Source organism: Silurus meridionalis, chromosome 14 (genome assembly GCF_014805685.1).
Source record: "Silurus meridionalis isolate SWU-2019-XX chromosome 14, ASM1480568v1, whole genome shotgun sequence".
Taxonomy (NCBI): Eukaryota; Metazoa; Chordata; class Actinopteri; order Siluriformes; family Siluridae; genus Silurus; species Silurus meridionalis.
This window is the reverse complement of record NC_060897.1, coordinates 22,759,964-22,779,597: the sequence shown is the minus strand read 5'-3', so window position 1 is coordinate 22,779,597 and position 19,634 is coordinate 22,759,964. Positions and strand designations below refer to the sequence as shown.

General features: G+C 46.2%; 1 protein-coding gene across 1 annotated transcript in view; it reads right to left on the bottom strand.

Moving 5' to 3' along the window:
* The window catches only part of nubp1 (nucleotide binding protein 1 (MinD homolog, E. coli)), a 37,924-nt gene that overhangs the window by 7,131 nt on the left and 11,159 nt on the right, over nt 1–19,634 (bottom strand). The window contains 6 exon segments of the mRNA XM_046866239.1: nt 1,213–1,315; nt 4,178–4,288; nt 4,418–4,564; nt 4,566–4,572; nt 9,941–10,029; nt 10,183–10,215. Of these exon segments, the coding sequence (XP_046722195.1) occupies nt 1,213–1,315; nt 4,178–4,288; nt 4,418–4,564; nt 4,566–4,572; nt 9,941–10,029; nt 10,183–10,215 (490 nt within the window).

The window sequence follows — 19,634 nt, the reverse complement described above, 5'->3', positions numbered from 1 at the left end:
TATTCACAATAAAACAAAACATATCAAAAGTTTAAACAGATTATATTCCTTTTAAATCAAGAAATCAGATCATTTTAAATTTCATGGCTGCAACACGTCTCAAAAAAAGTTGAGGGACATGTTTACCCCTGTGCCGCATCATGTCTTTAGTTCGTATGTCGTCCTAAATGTTTCTCTTAACGGATTCTTCTTCTTTTTCTTTCGGGCTTCTGTATTAGGGGTCTCCACAGCGGGTCATCTGTCTCCATATCCCCCTGTCCTCTACATCTGCCTCTTTCAACCCAACTACCTGCATGTCTTCCCTCACCACATCCATAAACCTCCTCCTTGTTCTTCCTCTTTTCCTCCTTCCTGGTGGCTCCACAGGATTCTAGCTGCTTAAACAGTTCTGGGTTTCCTTTGTTGTGTTTTTCTTTAATGATGCATGATAAATGGTAAATGGTGAAAGGTCTGGACTGAAGGCAGACCAGTGCAGCACCCGGGCTCTTCTACTACAAGGTAATGATACTGTAATAAACGCAGTATCTAGCAGCATCTGTCGCTGTAAAACCTGTATATTACGTTTATTATTGATGGCGCTTTTCCAAGTTGGCAAGCTGCCCATTCCACATACATGCTTTCCAAAATGAAATACAAATTTAGATTCGTCTGAACACACAACAGATTTTCCACTTCACCTCAGGACATTTTTAAACGAGCTTTGGGGCGGAGAGAATGGCGGCGTTTTTGGATCAAGCTCACGAATGCCTTCTGCTTCGAACTTGCCAATCACTGTTTTCGTTTTTATTTACATTTTACACACTGTCCCAACTTTTCAGGAAATAAAGTTGTTTTATATTCCATTGAAACATAACTGGCGCCTATTTTCCAATAACAGCACGACTTCAAATGTTTTATTTCTCTTATAAACAGATGTGTGTAATTATTTAGTGTCAGTATTTATTGTTATATTATAGCATTGAAATAAGGAGTCTTCAGTGTCGGCACGTTGTAAAGTAGTAATAAGCTAGTTTAAAGCGATAAGCTTTGATTTTCCTAAAGTAAAAAAAAAAAAAACGAAGTTTATCGCTTTTAATTTGCTTATTACTACTTTACGAATGATTACTTTATGAAAACGATGAATGATATGAACCTGTGACTTGAACCAGTGTGATAAACACTTTCCGGCCAATCAGAACGGAGAACTGAGCATGGGCCTGATCATTTGCGTACCTATCTGCGGGTCCAAAGGAACTCGTCCAAGCAGAGGCAGACTCAGTTCCTCACACATGCGCTGAGCTCCTCCTGTAGTCGGAGGGAATATCTGAGACGTGTTCTGTTAGGAAAGGATCGTGAAATGTTTCAGACACAGTAATGATATTTCTTCGACATGTCTCTAGGAAACCTATAACACAATAAAAAAAACAACACATGCTACAAGGAAAGCGTTTGACTGGGAAAGCACCATAAACACCAAGACAAGCATTTCTACATTGTGGTGTGTTTAAATAGTGATTAGCATTTGGATAAAAGTTCAGATAATGCAATTTTTTACACCAAGTTCCTGCTGCAGGGAAAGTCCCGTGGTTAGCAAAGCTGCAAAGTAAACCCAAGCTGAGATCTAGAATTAAACTCAATATCTTGCTTTTACTACATAAAATCCTCTGGAGAAGTCACACAGAGAATTATCTGTTTACACAGCAACATAAATCAGATTAGTGACATCTGATGTACGTCTGAAAATCTGCTGCTTCGTTTGTTCACATTATTGTCAAACACTTTCCCCAAATCCATGTTGCAGTTCAGTGGATAAACACTGAGTAACTGAGTAACAGGGTTAGTTAACAGGATGCAAATTATAGTGCAAGTCGCAAATGATTGTGTGATCTTCAAGATTTTATTCCTGACCTCACACACACACACACACACACACAAAATATTAGACCTCTATTACGAGTCAGTGCTATCCAGTTTCCATTTGATTAACACAATACGATTCAATGCAGTACAGAAAGTTTGGTTCAGACAGACAGCAAATCAGCAATTTACTAAAGTGCGTTCTGACTTCTAACACACCCTTTTCACAAACACACCTTTAAGATCATCTTTTTCTGAAAAATCTGTTGTGTCTGCAGGAAGTTACAGCTCTACCTCTGCCATGTCAATCTGTATTCTGTGCGACTCTGAGGACACACGCCTCCATCTCCGTAATGCGGCGATACGTCATACACACGTAGCAGCAGCGGTGCTGAGAGAACGCGCTCGAGAAACGATCAAGCTAGGTATGAAATTTTGGCCTCAAACAGTGATCTCTATCACTATCATTCAGGCTACAATAACCATTTGGTTTATTATTAAACATGAGCCTATCACTACAATAACCATGGCATGTTAATTATTATTAAACATACGCCTGACCTTTATACAACACTGGTCATAATCTAACAAAAATTACATTAAAATCATCTCATTTCTTATTTCTCTTTTAACCATTTACTAAGAAAAATGTGCTTGGTTGCCTTTTCTGAGCACAATGTTACCAGCCGGTGAGAAAAGACTTTCACATGGTACAATGGTTGCAGAGGTGATAAAATATTTGTGAGCTAAGATAGACAGTTCAGCATGGGCCTGTGCATGAGACAGATTTCTCCTCCCAGTACTGGGCTCGGCTCCGCAGTGATGAGCGCTAAAATGATTTTCCTCTGATTCTGAGACGGAACCCAGCAAGACGACTCTGCTCTTCTTATGATCTCGACATTTTTAGCCTGAGCTCAATTGTTCCTTTTTGTTTTGTCGTCATGCAGTTGATTTATTTTTGTAGATCTACTGAATTTGTGGTGGTTCACTGTGCTAACTGCACACGCCCGCTAAAACACGCTTTGATTTCAAGTGGTACTTCAGAGTAGAACTGCTTTAATGGGATTCAAATTAATTACAGACGCAGCAAAAACAACTTTGGTTTCATCATTGGGATGCGTTCTAAATGTAAACGTTCCCTTTAGAAAGCTTCGCAGGTCTTTGTTCTTGTGTTGCATCATGCTTGACAAAATAAAATTTGTCATTTATATATATATATACTGTATATATATATTTTTCTATTTTTTTTTTAAATGTATTTTGAAGTCTTAATTTTCCCATATAATTCACAGCCTAAAGAAAGGAAATGTAGTTTATTTAATAGCTGCAAAAAAGAAGTTGTGACAGGGCCATGTTTACCTCTGTGTAGCAATCCCTATACATCTGGGAATAGTCTGTATACATAAAAAAAAAAAACTGAGGACCATTTGCTAGAGTTTTGAGAATGCAACGTTGTATCATTTCTGTTTAATAAAAGTCTCTTGCTGCTTAACAGTCCTGGGTCTTCTTTGTCGTGTTTTCCGTTTCATGACACATTTTTCAAACTGTAAAAGGTCCTGGCTGCAGGCAGGTTCAAGTTGGGAACTGAGGACCATTTGCTTTAGTGCTGGGAAAGGATTGTTGTCTCGTTTGTGTCTGATAGAGTTCTAGCTGCATAACAGTCCTCATTGTTCTTTGTTGTATTTTTCTTTTCATGATGTTTAAAATGGTGGAAACGATTTATAAGAACTCATTTATCGTGCTGTTCTGGTCTGCGGTTTAGCATTGTCTGAAATATGGCAGGGCTTCCCTAAAATACATCGTCTGGATGGAAGCATATGATGCTCTAAAACCTGTTTATACCTTTTAGAAATGATGGTGGGTTTCCAGATAAGCAATTGGATGTCATTTGGAATCGGAGTTGTAATATTTGTATATTTTGTCATATAATTAGATTTTTTTCAGGTTATTAAATATTTAAGCACACAATCCAGGGTCATGTATTCCTAATATCTTTTTATAATATTCCTCTTTGCTTATTAGGTCTGTCTGAAGCACTAACCCTCACCTACATTTTTACAGTGTATATATGTGTGTGTGAAAGCTTGTCATTTAAGGAAGTTTATCTGTGGGAGGTGTGAAAACCATATGAAACGAGAACATGACATGCGACCTGCTGTGATTATTTATAAAGCAGTTGTGTTTTTACGTGTATGAAAGTTTGTACACCCTGCTATGTCAGTACTGTACTCTAGTAACACCACCTTTGACAAACCATTACAGCTTATAAAGGCTTTCTATTGGGTTGTTTAAAGCGTTCTTTTTTTTTTTGCTTGCACTGGTATGCTAAAAATGGACTCGCCTTGCATTTGGGACACACAAATCCGCTCATGTTCTCCACGACACCGATGATGGGCAGTTTCACTTTCTGACAGAAACGGATCTCTTTTCGTACATCCTGCAGTGATACTTCCTGTTTGGGGAGGAATTGAAGACGATGTCGGTATAATTCTTTAGAAACTGATCATTTTGGGTGAATTTCACAAAGGTACAAATGTAAGAACTGGTTCACACAAGGTGATAGGGTGGTGTGTGTGTGTACCTGTGGTGTAGTTATAATAACAGCTCCATCAATGCCTGCTCCACTCAGATACTGCACTACAGACAGATGTTCATCAGAGGTTCCAGGGGGCGTGTCAACGATCAGATAATTCAGCTCACCCCAGTCTACATCTCTCAGGAACTGCTTTATCATGCCTTCACACACACACACACACACACACACACACACACACACACACACACACACACACAGAGTCAATGCAAGATTTATCTTTTGCCACTATAAAAACAAATGCGTGTCATAAAACGCGTTTTATTCTTCTTACACCACAACAATCCGCCTGCAAACCAAGCGATTAAATTATTGGTTTTTGTTTTCTAAACACAGACACCTTCTAATTTTGACCTTTGGTTTCTGATCTCACTCGTCTATAAACAGCCCGAAAACATCTGAGGTGTCAGAGCGCTCAGTAAAAGTCTCCGAGATCATAAAAGTAAAAATATTTCCCTGTTGCTGTGTTCAACTTCCCCAAAATCATCTGCAAGCTAGTTTCACAGAGCTCTGATCATCTGTAAGAGAGAGCCATGTTCATATCTCCTTATATTCTCTTATAGAGAACATTAAAGCGGCCGTCTGCGACTTTCGTTTGGACATCCTCCTGTGGCTGGGAGGATCCAAGAGGTTAAACACACTGATAATCGATCGCTCACCTTTACCAAGAAAACGACAACTAAACCTTCCGTCATAATGAACTGTAGAACATCCTGGATGCTGATTGTGGAAGGCCATTAGGGCCAGCAAGGCCTACTCTACTGGCCTAAATTCTATCAGAATCACTGGATGACGTTTTAACATTTATTTAATGTTTTATATAAATATTTGTTCAATTATTCCCAATAGTCTATTCTCGTTATTACACTGCTTCCTGTAGTGCCTGTTTACGGGGTCAAAATCGGCTGTGAGTCTTCAGTGTGGGCGAAAGCAGATTAAAGCACATGTGGCATAAATGCTGTTGCTTTAACCAATCAGATTACGAATCTGCCTCTGGGGTCATCTAGCAGACGTACAATAACGCCTGCATTTTCATGTCGTTTGATTGGATGGTCAAAGAGCGCACTAGTCAGAGCTCGCAACCCGCATCTGTAGCAAACTGCAAAAGCTTAAAAAAGTCATGTGAAGTGATGAGGTGAATATCGATGCTCCTGCTGGAGATGATGTATGTGGAGGTGCAGTTGTGGCTCCAGTGAAAGGAGACGTGTTGAATTGTGTTCATTGGGTTTCTTGCTTTAGTGATGTCACTGTATGAGATCCTGTGTGTGACACAGCGCTCTGTTCTACTGAACTTCTCTATAATACTGACGCTTTCTATACACGTGGCGTGATGATGATGGGATTTAGAGGAGGAATGATTCAGGAAGAACATCACTGAAGGTCTGGGGGTGAAATAAATAGACCAACACTGTGCCATAGAAACAACTCATCAGGAGGTAAAGCTGTACATTTGTTGTGTTTCATATTTTTTTCTCTTCACGAGAACGGTGAAGAAACATGTGTCCATACTGCTATCAGTGAAGACTTTCTCTCCTGCACACTCGCAGCTCTGACATGACTGGGGTTTTATGCTATAAAGGAACCCTGTCACCCACAGAGTAGCAGGTGAAGGACGCAGACTGTGTGTGTGTGTGTGTGTGTGTGTGTGTGTGTGGTGAAGGAAGTGAAACCAGTGAACTTGCTTCAAATGCTACTTATAGAAATCAGAAAACCTTGACGAGTGTAAGAGATGAATAACCTCACAAGAACATATAGACCTTATAATCTGTGTGTGTGTGTGTGTGTGTGTGTGTGTGTGTATATATATAATCTTTTCCTCTTCTTTCTTATCTCCTTCTTTTTTCCTCTTTATTCTTTTGTTTTTTCTTTCTTTTCTCCCCATTTTCTTTCTTCTTTTCTCATTCTTTTCCTTCTTTTCTTTTCCTTTGTTTCTTCTTCTCTTCCCTCTAGTCTGTGATATTACTGAAATGGAACAGAAATACTCTGCAGCTGAAAACGCCTGGGTTTTGTGCCCTAACCAGGATGAGGGTTTGGGGGTAAAACGGTGGTGGTTTGGTGGCTGATGTACAGAATAAAGAGAGCAGACATACCATAACACTTCCTGTTTATCAAAGATTTCCTCAGTGTGTGTGTGTGTGTGTGTGTGTGTGTGTGTGTGTGTGTGTGTGTGTGTCAGGTTAAGGTACAGAAGCCACCTGCAGTTCAGGAAACAGTTACACTGTGCAGGAGTTACAGTGTTGAGAAAATCAAAGAAGAAGAAGAAGATGGAAAAGATGATAAAGAAGAAGATGATGATGTACAGAACTAGAAGTAAGACATGGGAGATGAGGAAAAGAAAGGAAAAAAAAGAGGAAGTAGGCAGCAAGGAAGGAAGGGTGGAAAAAAACAGAAGATTGAGAATAGTAGAACAACAAAGAAAAACAAGTTGAAATGGAGTTCAGCTGCTGTGACTGTATTCACTCCTCCACTCCTTCTCTCCTCCACTCCCCTCTCCTCCTCTCCTCCTCTCCTTCTCTCCTCCACTCCTTCTCTTCCCCTCTCCTCCTCTCCTCCTCCACTCCTTCTCTTCCCCTCTCCTCCACTCCTTCTCTTCCTCTCCTCCACTCCTTCTCTTCCCCTCCTCCACTCCCTCTCCTTCTCTCCCCTCCTCCACTCCTCCTCTCCTCCACTCCCTCTCCTCCTCCTCCCCTCCTCCACTCCCCTCTCCTTCTCTTCCCCTCTCCTCCACTCCTTCTCTCCTCCACTCCTTCTCTTCCCCTCTCCTCCACCTCTTCTCTCCCTCTCCTCCTCCTTCTCTCCCTCTCCTCCACTCCTTCTCTTCCCCTCTCCTCCACCTCTTCTCTCCCTCTCCTCCTCCTTCTCTTCCCCTCTCCTCCACTCCCCTTCTTCTCCACTCCTTCTCTTCCCCTCTCCTCCACTCCCCTCTCCTCCTCCACTCCTTCTCTCCTCCTCCTCTCCCCTCTCCTCCACTCCTTCTCTTCCCCTCTCTCCTCCACTCCCCTCTCCTCCACTCCTTCTCCCCTCTCCTCCACTCCTTCTCTCCCCTCCTCCACTCCTTCTCTTCCCCTCTCCTCCACTCCCTCTCCTCCACTCCCCTCTCCTCTCCTCCACTCCTTCTCTTCCCCTCCTCCACTCCTCCTCTCCTCCACTCCTTCTCTTCCCCTCTCCTCCTCCCCTCTCCTCCACTCCTTCTCTTCCCCTCCTCCACTCCCCTCTCTCCACTCCTTCTCTTCCCCTCTCCTCCACTCCTTCCTCTCCTCCACTCCTTCTCTTCCCCTCCTCCACTCCTTCTCTCCCTCTCCTCCACTCCTTCTTCTCCACTCCTTCTCTCCTCTCCTCCACTCCTCTCTCCTCCTCTCCTTCTCTTCCCCTCTCCTCCACTCCCTCTCCTCCTCCTCCCCTCTCCTCCTCCTTCTCTTCCCCTCTCCTCCACTCCCCTCTCCTCCACTCCTTCTCTTCCCCTCTCCTCCACTCCTCCTCTCCTCCTCCTCCTTCTCTTCCCCTCTCCTCCTCTCCTCCACTCCATCTCTTCCCCTCTCCTCCTCCCCTCTCCTCCACTCCTTCTCTTCCCCTCTCCTCCTCCTCCACTCCTTCTCTCCCCTCCTCCTCCACTCCTTCTCTTCCCCTCTCCTCCACTCCCCTCTCTCCACTCCTTCTCTTCCCCTCTCCTCCTCTCTCCTCTCCTTCTCTCCTCCACTCCTTCTCTTCCTCTCCTCCACTCCTCCACTCTTCCCCTCTCCTCCACTCCCCTCTCCTCCACTCCTTCTTCCCCTCTCCTCCTCCTCTCCTTCCTCTTCCCCTCTCCTCCTCCCCTCTCCTCCACTCCTTCTCCTTCCCCCTCCTCCCTCCACCCTCTCCTCCTCCTTCTCTTCCCCTCTCCTCCACTCCTTCTCTCCCTCCTTCTCTTCCCTCTCCCACCTCTTCTCTCTCCCCTCTCCTCCACTCCTTCTCTTCCCTCCTCCACTCCCCTCTCCTCCACTCCTTCTCTTCCCTCTCCTCCTCCACCTCTCTCCTCCACTCCTTCTCTCCCTCCACTTCCCCTCTCCTCACTCCTTCTCTTCCCTCCTCCACCTCCCTCCTCCTGTCCTCCTCTCTCCTCCCTCTCCTTCTCTCCTCCTCCACTCCTTCTCTCCCTCTCCTCCACTCCTTCTCTCCCTCTCCTCCACTCTTCCCTCCTTCCCCTCTCCTCCACTCCTTCTCTTCCCTCTCCTCCACCTCCTCCTCTCCTCCCTCTCCTCCACTCCTTCTCTTCTCTCCTCCACTCCTTCTCTCCCTCTCCTCCACTCCCCTCCTCCACCCTCTCCTCCTCCTCCTTCTCTCCCCTCTCCTCCACTCCTTCTCTTCCCCTCTCCTCCACTCCTCCTCCTTCCCCTCTCCTCCACTCCCTCTCCTCCTGTCCTCCTCTACTCCACTCCTTCTCTCCCCTCCTCCTCCTCCTCCTCCTCCTTCTCCTCTCCTCCACTCCCCCCTCCTCCTGTCCTCCCCTCTCCTCCTCCTCCTCTTCTCTCCTCCTCCACTCCTTCTCTCCCTCTCCTCCACTCCTTCTCTCCCTCCTCCACTAATTCCTTCCCCTCTCCTCCACTCCTTCTCTCCCCTCTCCTGTCCTCCTCTCTCCCTCCTTCTCCTCCTCTCCTCCACCTCCTCTCCTCCACTCCTTCTCTCCCCTCTCTCCTCCACTCCTTCTCTTCCCTCTCCTCTCCTCCACTCCTTCTCTCCTCCTCCACTCCTCTCCTTCACTTCCTCTCCTCCTGTCCTCCTCTACTCCACCTTCTCTCCTCTCCTCCACCTCCTCTTCCCCTCCTCCTCTCCCCTCCTCCACCCCTCTCCTCCTCCTCCTCTCTCCTCTCCTTCTCTCCCTCCTCCACTCCTTCTCTCCCTCTCCTCCACCCTTCTCTCCCCTCTCCTCCACTAATTCCTTCCCCTCCCTCCACTCCTTCTCTCCCCTTCCCTCTCCTCCCTCCTCTTCCCTTCTCCTCTCCCCTCTCCTCCTGTCCTCCTCTACTCCACTCCTTCTCTCCTCCTCCACTCTTCTCCCCTCCTCCACTCCTTCTCCTCCCTTCTCCTCTCCTCCACTCCTTCCCCCCTCTCTCCTCTCCACTCCTTCTCTCCCTCTCCTCCACTTCTTTCTCCCTCTCCTCCACTCCTTCCCCTCTCCTCCTCTCCTACCTCTTCTCCATTTCCTCCACTTTTCTCTCCCTCTCCTTCACTCCTTCTCTCCCCTCCTCCACCTTCTCTCCCTCCTCTCCTTCTCTCCTCCACTCCTTTTTCCCCCTCCTCCTCTCCTCCCCTCTCCTCCACTCCTTCTCCCCGCCTCCTTCTCCTCCACCCTTCTCTCCTCCTCCACTCCTTCTCTTCCCTCTCCTCCACTCCTTCTCCCTCTCCTCCTCTCTCCTTCACTCCTTCTCTCCCTTCTCCTCCACCTCTTCTCTCCCCTTTCCTTCACTCCTTCTCTCCCTCTTCTCCTCCTTCTCTCCCCTCTCCACTCCTTCACCCCTCTCCACCACTCCTCACCGTTCTTTCGGCCCTCTCCAGATAACAGCATCATCAGGACTGTTGAGGAGGAACCCAATTGACATCACGGCCAGGTTATCTTCTACATACTGAGGAGAACACACACACACACACACACACACACACACACACACACACACACACACACACACAGAGTGCATTTTTGTAACATTTATTAAGCTTTAAAGGTGTAAATTCATTAAATTACAATTAAATTTAAGACTTGAAGCACAAATTCTTACCACAGGAGACCAGCCAGAGCCACTCTGATGAATCTACACACACACACAGACACACACACACACACACACACACACACACACACACACACACCAATCACAAAAACTCTCTTTAATGAGAAACCACAAACACACTTTAGCTATAAATATATAAAGTGGAAAACCGTATGTGATGTTGTGGTGTGAGAGAAATAAAGCACTCCAGCACACACCAGGGTTTTATTCCTCCCTTCACACACCAGATCAGAACGAGAGCGAACAAACACACAATTATAAATAAAGAGAAAGCGATGATCAACGTTTCATCACCGCAACAGCAAACAAAGGTGTGTAATGATCAGGGTGGTTCCTGATGAACACAAACACGCCACATCACAAAAGAGGAACTCGTATACAAACCAGTCAAGTGTGACCTTTTAAAAGAAAAAGAAAAAACAACAAAAATATTTGCCTATTTACATACGTGCGTTAAAAAAACGGAATAAATTCTAAAGCGTTTAGCGGATTCGAGTGTTTGTGAGAAATGACTGCTCTAAACGCATGATTGAGCAACACAGAGAGAAAAAGTGGAATGGAAACTTCTAGAGAAATGTCATAACGAGTTATAAAAAAAAAGAAATAAATAAATAGAAAAATGAAGAACAAACGCCGTTCACTGGAAGTTGATCAAATAAATCAATATCTCAGAATCACTGACATGTTTTAATCTCAATAAATGAGAATATCATTATAAAGTTAATTTATTTGAGGAATTCTATACAGAAAGTGAAACTGGTACATTATATATTTTCATCACACACACACTGATTTATTTCTTTTCATTTTGATGATTTTGGCTCACATTTAACAAAAACCCACCAATTTACTCTCTCAAAACATTTCCATACTTCATACGACCAATAAAAAACATTTTTAGTGTCTGTTGATTTAATGTATCTGTACTCAATACTTGGTCGAATCTCCTTTTGCTTTAATTACTGACTTAATTCAGCGTGGCATGAAGGAGATCAGACTGTGGCATGGAGGAGATCAGACTGTGGCATGAAGGAGATCAGACTGTGGCATGGAGGAGATCAGACTGTGGCATGGAGAAGATCAGACTGTGGCATGGAGAAGATCAGACTGTGGCATAGAGAAGATCAGACTGTGGCATGGAGGAGAACAGACTGTGGCATAGAGGAGATCAGACTGTGGCATGGAGGAGATCATACTGTGGCATGGAGGAGATCATACTGTGGCATGGAGGAGATCGGACTGTGGCATGGAGGAGATCAGTCTGTGGCATGGAGGAGATCCGACTGTGGCATGGAGGAGCTTAGACTGTGGCATGGAGGAGATCAGACTGTGGCATGGAGGATATCAGACTGTGGCATGGAGGAGCTTAGACTGTGGCATGGAGGAGATCAGACTGTGGCATGGAGGATATCAGACTGTGGCATGGAGGAGATTAGTCTGTGGCACTGCTGAGGTGGGATGGAAGCCAAGGTTTCTTTGACAGTGGCCTTCAGCTCATTTTCTCATGTTTCTCATGTTCCTCTTGACAATACTCCAGAGATTCTCTATGAGGTTCAGGTCTTGTGAGTTTGCTCCAGTCAAACACACCAACACCATGGTCATTTAACCAACTTCTGGTGCTTCTGGCAGTGTGGGCAGGAGCCAAATCCTGCTGGAAAATGAAATCAGCATCTCCATAAAGCTGGTCAGCAGAAGGAAGCATGAAGTGCTCTAAAACCTCTGGTAGACGGCTGTGCTGAACGTGGACCTGATAAAACACAGTGGACCAACACCAGCAGATCACACGACTCCTCAAACCACCACTGACTGTGCGAACTTTACACTGGACCTCAAGCAGCTTGGATTCTCTGCCTCTTCTCTCTTCTTCTTCCAGACTCTGGGGCCTTGATTTCCACATGAAATGCTAAATTTTCTTTCCTTTTATCTGAAAAGACGACTTTGACCCACTGAGCAACAGTCCAGTCCTTTTGTCCTTAGTCCAGGTAAGACACCTCTGACATTGTCTCTGGTTCAGGAGCAGCTCGACACGAGGAACCAGTCAGTTGTAGCCCATGGAGCGTCTGTGTGTGGAGGCTCCTGAAGCACTTTGCAGGTGTTTGGAGTTAATGAGCTGATTAGTGTGAGACATCACGAGTCTCCAATACTGAACTTTTTCACAATATTCTCATTTTCTGAGACACTGAATTTTGGGTTTCATCAGCTGTGAGCGAAATCATCACAATGAAAAGAAATAAATAAATAGAAAATGAAGAACAAACGCCGTTCACTGGAAGTTGATCAAATAAATCAATATCTCAGAATCACTGACATGTTTTAATCTCAATAAATGAGAATATCATTATAAAGTTAATTTATTTGAGGAATTCTATACAGAAAGTGAAACTGGTACATTATATATTTTCATCACACACACACTGATTTATTTCTTTTCATTTTGATGATTTTGGCTCACATTTAACAAAACCCACCAATTTACTCTCTCAAAACATTTCCATACTTCATACGACCAATAAAAAACATTTTTAGTGTCTGTTGATTTAATGTATCTGTACTCAATACTTGGTCGAATCTCCTTTTGCTTTAATTACTGACTTAATTCAGCGTGGCATGAAGGAGATCAGACTGTGGCATGGAGGAGATCAGACTGTGGCATGGAGATCAGACTGTGGCATGGAGAGATCAGACTGTGGCATGGAGAAGATCAGACTGTGGCATGGAGAAGATCAGACTGTGGCATAGAAGATCAGACTGTGGCATGGAGGAGAACAGACTGTGGCATAGAGGAGATCAGACTGTGGCATGGAGGAGATCATACTGTGGCATGGAGGAGATCATACTGTGGCATGGAGGAGATCGGACTGTGGCATGGAGGAGATCAGTCTGTGGCATGGAGGAGATCCGACTGTGGCATGGAGGAGCTTAGACTGTGGCATGGAGGAGATCAGACTGTGGCATGGAGGATATCAGACTGTGGCATGGAGGAGCTTAGACTGTGGCATGGAGGAGATCAGACTGTGGCATGGAGGATATCAGACTGTGGCATGGAGGAGATTAGTCTGTGGCACTGCTGAGGTGGGATGGAAGCCAAGGTTTCTTTGACAGTGGCCTTCAGCTCATTTTCTCATGTTTCTCATGTTCCTCTTGACAATACTCCAGAGATTCTCTATGAGGTTCAGGTCTTGTGAGTTTGCTCCAGTCAAACACACCAACACCATGGTCATTTAACCAACTTCTGGTGCTTCTGGCAGTGTGGGCAGGAGCCAAATCCTGCTGGAAAATGAAATCAGCATCTCCATAAAGCTGGTCAGCAGAAGGAAGCATGAAGTGCTCTAAAACCTCTGGTAGACGGCTGTGCTGAACGTGGACCTGATAAAACACAGTGGACCAACACCAGCAGATCACACGACTCCTCAAACCACCACTGACTGTGAACTTTACACTGGACCTCAAGCAGCTTGGATTCTCTGCCTCTTCTCTTCTTCTTCCAGACTCTGGGGCCTTGATTTCCACATGAAATGCTAAATTTTCTTTCCTTTTATCTGAAAAGACGACTTTGACCCACTGAGCAACAGTCCAGTCCTTTTTGTCCTTAGTCCAGGTAAGACACCTCTGACGTTGTCTCTGGTTCAGGAGCAGCTCGACACGAGGAACCAGTCAGTTGTAGCCCATGGAGACGTCTGTGTGTGGAGGCTCCTGAAGCACTTTGCAGGTGTTTGGAGTTAATGAGCTGATTAGTGTGAGACATCACGAGTCTCCAATACTGAACTTTTTCACAATATTCTCATTTTCTGAGACACTGAATTTTGGGTTTTCATCAGCTGTGAGCCGAAATCATCACAATGAAAAGAAATATAAACTTAAGATAAATCAGTGTGTGTGTGATGAATCTATATAATGTACCAGTTTCATTTTATTGTATAAAATTACTAAAATAAATCAACTTATAAAGTTAATTTATTTAAGAATTCTATACAGAAAGTGAAACTGGTACATTATATATTTTCATCACACACACACTGATTTATTTCTTTTCATTTTGATGATTTTGGCTCACATTTAACAAAACCACCAATTTACTCTCTCAAAACATTTCCATACTTCATCGACCAATAAAAACATTTTTAGTGTCTGTTGATTTAATGTATCTGTAATCAATACTTGGTCGAATCTCCTTTTGCTTTAATTACTGACTTAATTCAGCGTGGCATGAAGGAGATCAGACTGTGGCATGGAGGAGATCAGACTGTGGCATGGAGAGATCAGACTGTGGCATAGAGAAGATCAGACTGTGGCATAGAGAAGATCAGACTGTGGCATGGAGGAGATCAGACTGTGGCATGGAGGAGATCAGACTGTGGCATGGAGGAGATCAGTCTGTGGCATGGAGGAGATCATACTGTGGCATGGAGGAGATCGGACTGTGGCATGGAGGAGATCAGTCTGTGGCATGGAGGAGATCCGACTGTGGCATGGAGGAGCTTAGACTGTGGCATGGAGGAGATCAGACTGTGGCATGGAGGATATCAGACTGTGGCATGGAGGAGATCCGACTGTGGCATGGAGGAGATCAGACTGTGGCATGGAGGAGATCAGACTGTGGCACTGCTGAGGTGGGATGGAAGCCAAGGTTTCTTTGACAGTGGCCTTCAGCTCATTTTCTCATGTTTCTCATGTTCCTCTTGACAATACTCCAGAGATTCTCTATGAGGTTCAGGTCTTGTGAGTTTGCTCCAGTCAAACACACCAACACCATGGTCATTTAACCAACTTCTGGTGCTTCTGGCAGTGTGGGCAGGAGCCAAATCCTGCTGGAAAATGAAATCAGCATCTCCATAAAGCTGGTCAGCAGAGGAAGCATGAAGTGCTCTAAAACCTCTGGTAGACGGCTGTGCTGAGCGTGGACCTGATAAAACACAGTGGACCAACACCAGCAGATCACACGACTCCTCAAACCACCACTGACTGTGAACTTTACACTGGACCTCAAGCAGCTTGGATTCTCTGCCTCTTCTCTCTTCTTCTTCCAGACTCTGGGGCCTTGATTTCCACATGAAATGCTAAATTTTCTTTCCTTTTATCTGAAAAGACGACTTTGACCCACTGAGCAACAGTCCAGTCCTTTTTGTCCTTTGTCCAGGTAAGACACCTCTGACATTGTCTCTGGTTCAGGAGCAGCTCGACACGAGGAACCAGTCAGTTGTAGCCCATGGAGACGTCTGTGTGTGGAGGCTCCTGAAGCACTTTGCAGGTGTTTGGAGTTAATGAGCTGATTAGTGTGAGACATCACGAGTCTCCAATACTGAACTTTTTCACAATATTCTCATTTTCTGAGACACTGAATTTTGGGTTTTCATCAGCTGTGAGCCGAAATCATCACAATGAAAAGAAATAAACACTTAAGATAAATCAGTGTGTGTGTGATGAATCTATATAATGTACCAGTTTCATTTTATTGTATAAAATTACTAAAATAAATCAACTTTTTAATGATATTCTCATTTATTAAGATGCAGCTGTATATTTGTGCAGAAAGAATCGCTGCATCTTACAGCTGATAAAAGGGATTTTTTGGAACAAAAGGCCACGCACTAAAGTGTGTGTAATAACGTGCGATGTCACGTCACCTCCCGAAAAAACACTCGGACCAAATATCAGTAACAGCAACCTCTTCAACTGACATCATAAATCTCTCTCTTTCTCTCTGTCCCTCCATTTATCCGTCTCTGATTCCCTCCCCTCTGTCTCTCTGTCTCTCTGTCTCTCTCACTGCTTCTCTCTTTATCACTTTCCCTCAGTCTCACTGCTTCTCTCTTTATATCTCTTTCCCTCAGTCTCACTGCTTCTCAATTTATCTCTTTCCCTCAGTCTCACTGCTTCTCTCTTTATATCTCTTTCCCTCAGTCTCGCTGCTTCTCTCTTTATATGTCTTTCCCTCAGTCTCACTGCTTCTTTCTTTATCACTTTCCTCAGTCTCACTGCTTCTCTCTTTATATCTCTTTCCCTTAGTTTCACTGCTTCTTTTGCACTCACTCTCTCTCTTCTTCTCTTTGTCGCTCTCTCTAAGTCTCAGGCTTCTCTCGTTGTCTCTCTGTCTCCCTGCTTCTCGCTTTGTCTCTTTTCTATCTCTCTCTCCCTCTGTCTCCTGATTCTCTCATTTTCTCTCTCCTTGTCTCTCTGTATCCTTCTGGTCTCTCTCCCTCTAGCAGAATGCTCACGATTTCAACCATGCGAATCTCAAGACTGTGCTTCCTAAACTCCATCAGCATGTGGACTTTGCAACGAGAGGAGCGAACACGCTGGATCTTGTTTACACAAACATCCCGGCGTATCGTGCGGGCCCGCCCCATCTCGGATACTCAGACCACTGCTCTGTTATGTTGATTCCAGCATACAGACCGCTCATCAGACGCTCTAAACCGGTTCTGAAACAGGTGAAAACCTGGCCAGAAGGAGCTACTTCTGCTCTTCAGGACTGTTTTGAGTGCACTGACTGGGACATGTTTAGAGAGGCTGCAACCTACGGCGATTCCATCAACTTGGAAGAGTACACATCATCAGTGACCTGCTACATCAGCAAGTGCGTTGACGATGTGACCATCTCCAAGTCCATCACTACGCTCAATCAGAAGCCGTGGATGACTGCAAATGTGCGTGCGCTGTTGAAACAAAGAGACTCTGCCTTCAGAACAGGGGACAAGGCGGCCTTAAAACAGCAAGGGCCAAACTGTCTCGTGCTATCAGAGAGGCAAAGCGGCGCTGCGAAGAAAATCACGACCACTTCCAGGACAGTGGAGACACTCGGCGCATGTGGCAGGGCATCCAGGTGATCACGAATTACAAGACCACATCACCTGCTTGTGACCGTGACCCTCCCTCCCAGATGCGCTGAGCGACTTCTCGCCCGGTTTGAGGTACAGAACAACGTGGTGGCGAGGAAGACCATCCCTCCTCCCACTGACCAGGTGCTCTGTCTAACCACAGCTGAAGTGAGGAAAACTCTATGCAGAGTTAACCCACGGAAGGCTGCTGGACCTGACAACATTCCTGGCAGAGTGCTCAGAGAATGTGCAGAACAACTAGCAGATGTCTTCACTGACATCTTCAACATCTCCCTGAGCAGTAACGTTGTTCCCACGTGCCTCAAGACAACGACTATCGTTCCTGTGCCAAAGAAATCGACTGTCTCCTGCCTCAATGACTATCGTCCCGTCGCGCTCACTCCCATCGTGATGAAGTGCTTGAGAGGCTTGTCATGAGGCACATCAAGACACAGCTTCCACCCTCCCTGGACCCAATGCAGTTTGCGTATCGTCCAAACCGTTCCACGGACGATGCCATCTCCACAACCCTTCATCTGGCCCTCACCCACCTGGATAACAAGGACTCATATGTACGAATGCTGTTCATTGATTTCAGCTCAGCATTCAACACAATCATTCCTCAGCACCTGATCGAGAAGCTGAACCTTCTGGGCCTGAACACCTCTCTCTGCAACTGGATCCTGGATTTCCTGACTGGGAGACCTCAGGCAGTCCGGATCGGGAACAGCATCTCCAGCACCACCACACTGAGCACTGGAGCCCCTCAGGCTGTGTGCTCAGTCCACTGCTGTTCACTCTGCTGACTCACGACTGTGCACCAACGCACAGCTCAAATCATATCATCAAGTTCGCTGATGACACGACCGTGGTGGGTCTAATCAGCAGGAACGATGAGTCAGCATATAGAGAAGAGGTGAAACGGTTAACTGCCTGGTGTGGAGCAAACAACCTGTCTCTGAACGTGGACAAAACGAAAGAGATGGTTGTGGACTTCAGGTTTATATCTCTTTCCCACAGTCTCACTGCTTCTCTCTTTATATCTCTTTCCCTCAGTCTCACTGCTTCTCTCTTTATCACTTTCCCTCAGTCTCACTGCTTCTCTCTTTATATCTCTTTCCTCAGTCTCACTGCTTCTCTCTTTATATCTCTTTCCCACAGTCTCACTGCTTCTCTTTATATCTCTTTCCTCAGTCTCACTCCTTCTCTCCCTCTCCTCCACTCCTTCTCTTCCCTCTCCTCCACTCCCCTCTCCTCCACTCCCCTCTCCTCCACTCCTTCTCTTCCCCTCTCCTCCACTCCCCTCTCCTCCACTCCTTCTCTCCCCTTTCCTCCACTCCTTCTCTCCCCTTTCCTCCACTCCTTCTCTCCCCTCCTCCACTCCTTCTCTCCCTCTCCTCCTCCTTCTCTTCCCCTCTCCTCCACTCCTTCTCTCCCTCTCCTCCACTCCTTCTCTCCCTCTCCTCCACTCCCCTCTCCTCCACTCCCCTCTCCTCCTCTCCTCCACTCCTTCTCTTCCCTCTCCTCCACTCCCCTCTCCTCCACTCCCCTCTCCTCCTCTCCTCCACTCCCCTCTCCTCCACTCCTTCTCTTCCCTCTCCTCCACTCCTTCTCTCCCTCTCCTCCACTCCTTCTCTTCCCTCTCCTCCTCTCCTCCACTCCTTCTCTTCCCCTCTCCTCCACTCCTTCTCTTCCCCTCTCCTCCACTCCTTCTCTTCCCCTCTCCTCCACTCCTTCTCTCCCCTTTCCTCCACTCCTTCTCTTCCCCTCTCCTCCACTCCTTCTCTCCCCTTTCCTCCACTCCTTCTCTCCCTCTCCTCCACTCCTTCTCTCCCCTTTCCTCCACTCCTTCTCTTCCCTCTCCTCCTCTCCTCCACTCCTTCTCTCCCCTTTCCTCCACTCCTTCTCTTCCCCTCTCCTCCACTCCTTCTCTTCCCTCTCCTCCACTCCTTCTCTTCCCTCTCCTCCTCTCCTCCACTCCTTCTCTCCCCTTTCCTCCACTCCTTCTCTCCCTCTCCTCCACTCCTTCTCTCCCCTTTCCTCCACTCCTTCTCTTCCCCTCTCCTCCACTCCTTCTCTCCCCTTTCCTCCACTCCTTCTCTCCCTCTCCTCCACTCCTTCTCTCCCCTTTCCTCCACTCCTTCTCTTCCCTCTCCTCCTCTCCTCCACTCCTTCTCTCCCCTTTCCTCCACTCCTTCTCTTCCCCTCTCCTCCACTCCTTCTCTCCCCTTTCCTCCACTCCTTCTCTTCCCCTCTCCTCCTCCTTCTCTCCCCTTTCCTCCACTCCTTCTCTTCCCCTCTCCTCCACTCCTTCTCTCCCCTTTCCTCCACTCCTTCTCTTCCCCTCTCCTCCACTCCTTCTCTCCCCTTTCCTCCACTCCTTCTCTTCCCCTCTCCTCCACTCCTTCTCTCCCCTTTCCTCCACTCCTTCTCTTCCCCTCTCCTCCACTCCTTCTCTCCCCTTTCCTCCACTCCTTCTCTTCCCCTCTCCTCCACTCCTTCTCTCCCTCTCCTCCTCTCCTCCACTCCTTCTCTCCCCTTTCCTCCACTCCTTCTCTTCCCCTCTCCTCCTCCTTCTCTCCCCTTTCCTCCACTCCTTCTCTTCCCCTCTCCTCCACTCCT